The following is a 2,111-nucleotide window of genomic DNA, read 5'->3' on the forward strand; positions in this document are numbered from 1 at the left end:
TATAGTTTCTTTTTTTATTAAGCTTTTTTTTAATAGCAAAAAAGACTCATTTTTTATGATGCTTCATATTACTTAGAGTACGCGTAAATTTATGCATTCTTTATCAAGCTTCTCTGTCGCAAAACAAAATATAAGTTGCGCATCAAAATAAATAAAATAATAAAAAATAAATAGCCGCCTGTAACGAAGTGCAATATTAAAAAGGAAACACAGAAGTTTGTACGCAAAGCGTTGCAACTCGAAACAGAATTGAGAGCTTGATGCAAAATACCTATTATTCGTTTATAATTCGAATTATACCCTCAATATTATTACTATATTTTCTGAAATATCCATTTCTTTATGTTTTTATTTCCGTAATCTCCAAATTGCTTGATTTGCACTTCAAGTTTACTTAAAAGGGCTGAAGCTTAAACTCTATGACGTATAGATGTACATATATACGTACATATGTATAAATCGCACCAAAAAAAAAAGTCGCCGTTTAGGAGTCTGAGTCTAAAATTTTTTGCCAGGCAATTTCGAAATTTTTTGCCGAACGTATGGTTGCCTTTTTAAATTTCTGGCTTTCCTCGTCTGAGTCTGCATAAGATTTTAATTGCGTATAAGCAACGTATTCATAGTTCAGAGCATTTTAATTGATCCTAGTTAATTATATTGACCTCAAAAGGGAAGAACTCATTTCCTTACGTGTTATTCCTGTATGAAAAATAAACGCTCGAATTAATTAAAAAAAAATTATATAAAAAAGTCAGTGCAATGTAGAATAACAATATGGGTATCAAATAAAAAAGCAAATTCAGAAAAAAATACAAAATTTAAAATTTTAAAATATATGCTTGAAATTTTGCAATATTTATTTTTGGAAAAATTTTATGTTAAGCGCTAAAATACACTCGACCAAATTCTCTTATACCTTTATTAGCTTAAAAAATAAAATTAAATAAAAGAGCATTTTCACTATCCTTGTGAATCAAAAAATTTTATTTTTTTAATCTACAAAAGCCTTTCTTTCATTTTGGTACGCGTATTTTTATTCTACTCGCAGTGAATTTTTTTATTAATTTTTTTAATTAATCATGTCTTTAAAATTTCAAAGTCTTTAAAAAAATCCTGACGTCAGAGTGAAAAACTAAAAACGCAGTTTTTCCACATTTTTGAGGATTTCAATGATTTAGTGGTGGCGCATAGACTTAAAGCAATAAAAAATAATAATTCGAATAGTTGCAAGTGTATGTATATCTTTTCTGCACAACCCGCAGCTTTGCACACCTAAATGCATATGTATTTACCTACATATATACGCGTGCATTAACGTTTGCTTTACTTATTTATGTATGTGTATTAACTTTGCATTTATGAAATTTTCAAACTCAGCGTACTTAAAACAAAATTATTTCTTGCCCATAATTATTTTGCAGTATGCATGTATGCAAAATTTAAAATTGTGTGAGTGAATGCACTTAAGCATACTTTATAAATATTACGAATGCATTTTAGTAAATTTGTTAATTATTTTTTTTTTTTTTGTTCTTCGCATTTGTGTCGACATTTAAGTTGATGATTGCGATTGTAGGTGTTGTCGAAAAAGATCAGCTCCGCGCACGTCAACACCCGCGCTCACACCCGACCCAACAGCAATTACACGAGCGGCGCTGTTCTCCAACGGTACGACAATGTTACGCAAACTGTCGATGCTATTTCGAAGTTTGGCGGCCTGAAATTTGGCTGGCAATTTCGGGGAGCCGCCAACTGAGAAGGCTTTAAACTCCTTCGAAGCGGTAGGCATTGAAGAAATAAGATCACATAAATAATAATAGTGCATATTTTAACACTTTGAAGGTTTGAAATACAGTTTTTTTTTTATTGTAACCAAACTTTTGTATATGAAGTTTCGAACAAAATTCTTAAAAAAATATTTTTAAACGAATATGTTTGTATGTATGTACACGAACGTACTAACTATTGAAAATAATTAACTAAAAATATTATTGTATTGCGAAAATAAGAATGTTCATGTGAACATAAGTTTAATTCAATTATTGTAATACTTAAATGAAGAACTATGTGTTTGTTGTTGGATAAAACGATGAATGTGTAATGTATGCATG

General features: G+C 29.7%; 2 protein-coding genes across 7 annotated transcripts in view; one reads left to right on the plus strand and one right to left on the minus strand.

Moving 5' to 3' along the window:
* The window catches only part of LOC118747795, a 19,650-nt gene extending 17,853 nt beyond the window's left edge, over positions 1 to 1,797 (plus strand). Inside the window, exon 11 of the mRNA XM_036481935.1 lies at positions 1,558 to 1,797. The gene's annotated coding sequence lies outside the window, so the exon portion shown is untranslated. The remainder of the gene's footprint in view (positions 1 to 1,557) is intronic.
* The window catches only part of LOC118747794 (rab GTPase-activating protein 1-like), a 26,875-nt gene continuing 26,279 nt past the window's right edge, over positions 1,516 to 2,111 (minus strand). For all 6 annotated transcript variants that reach the window (XM_036481933.1, XM_036481930.1, XM_036481929.1 and 3 more), the window contains one exon: positions 1,516 to 1,771. In XM_036481933.1, the coding sequence (XP_036337826.1) occupies positions 1,553 to 1,771 (219 nt within the window). In that variant the 3' untranslated portion in view covers positions 1,516 to 1,552. The remainder of the gene's footprint in view (positions 1,772 to 2,111) is intronic.

This window comes from Rhagoletis pomonella, unplaced genomic scaffold (assembly GCF_013731165.1).
Source record: "Rhagoletis pomonella isolate Grant_MI unplaced genomic scaffold, Rhpom_1.0 Rhpom_scaffold_00012, whole genome shotgun sequence".
NCBI lineage: Eukaryota > Metazoa > Arthropoda > Insecta > Diptera > Tephritidae > Rhagoletis > Rhagoletis pomonella.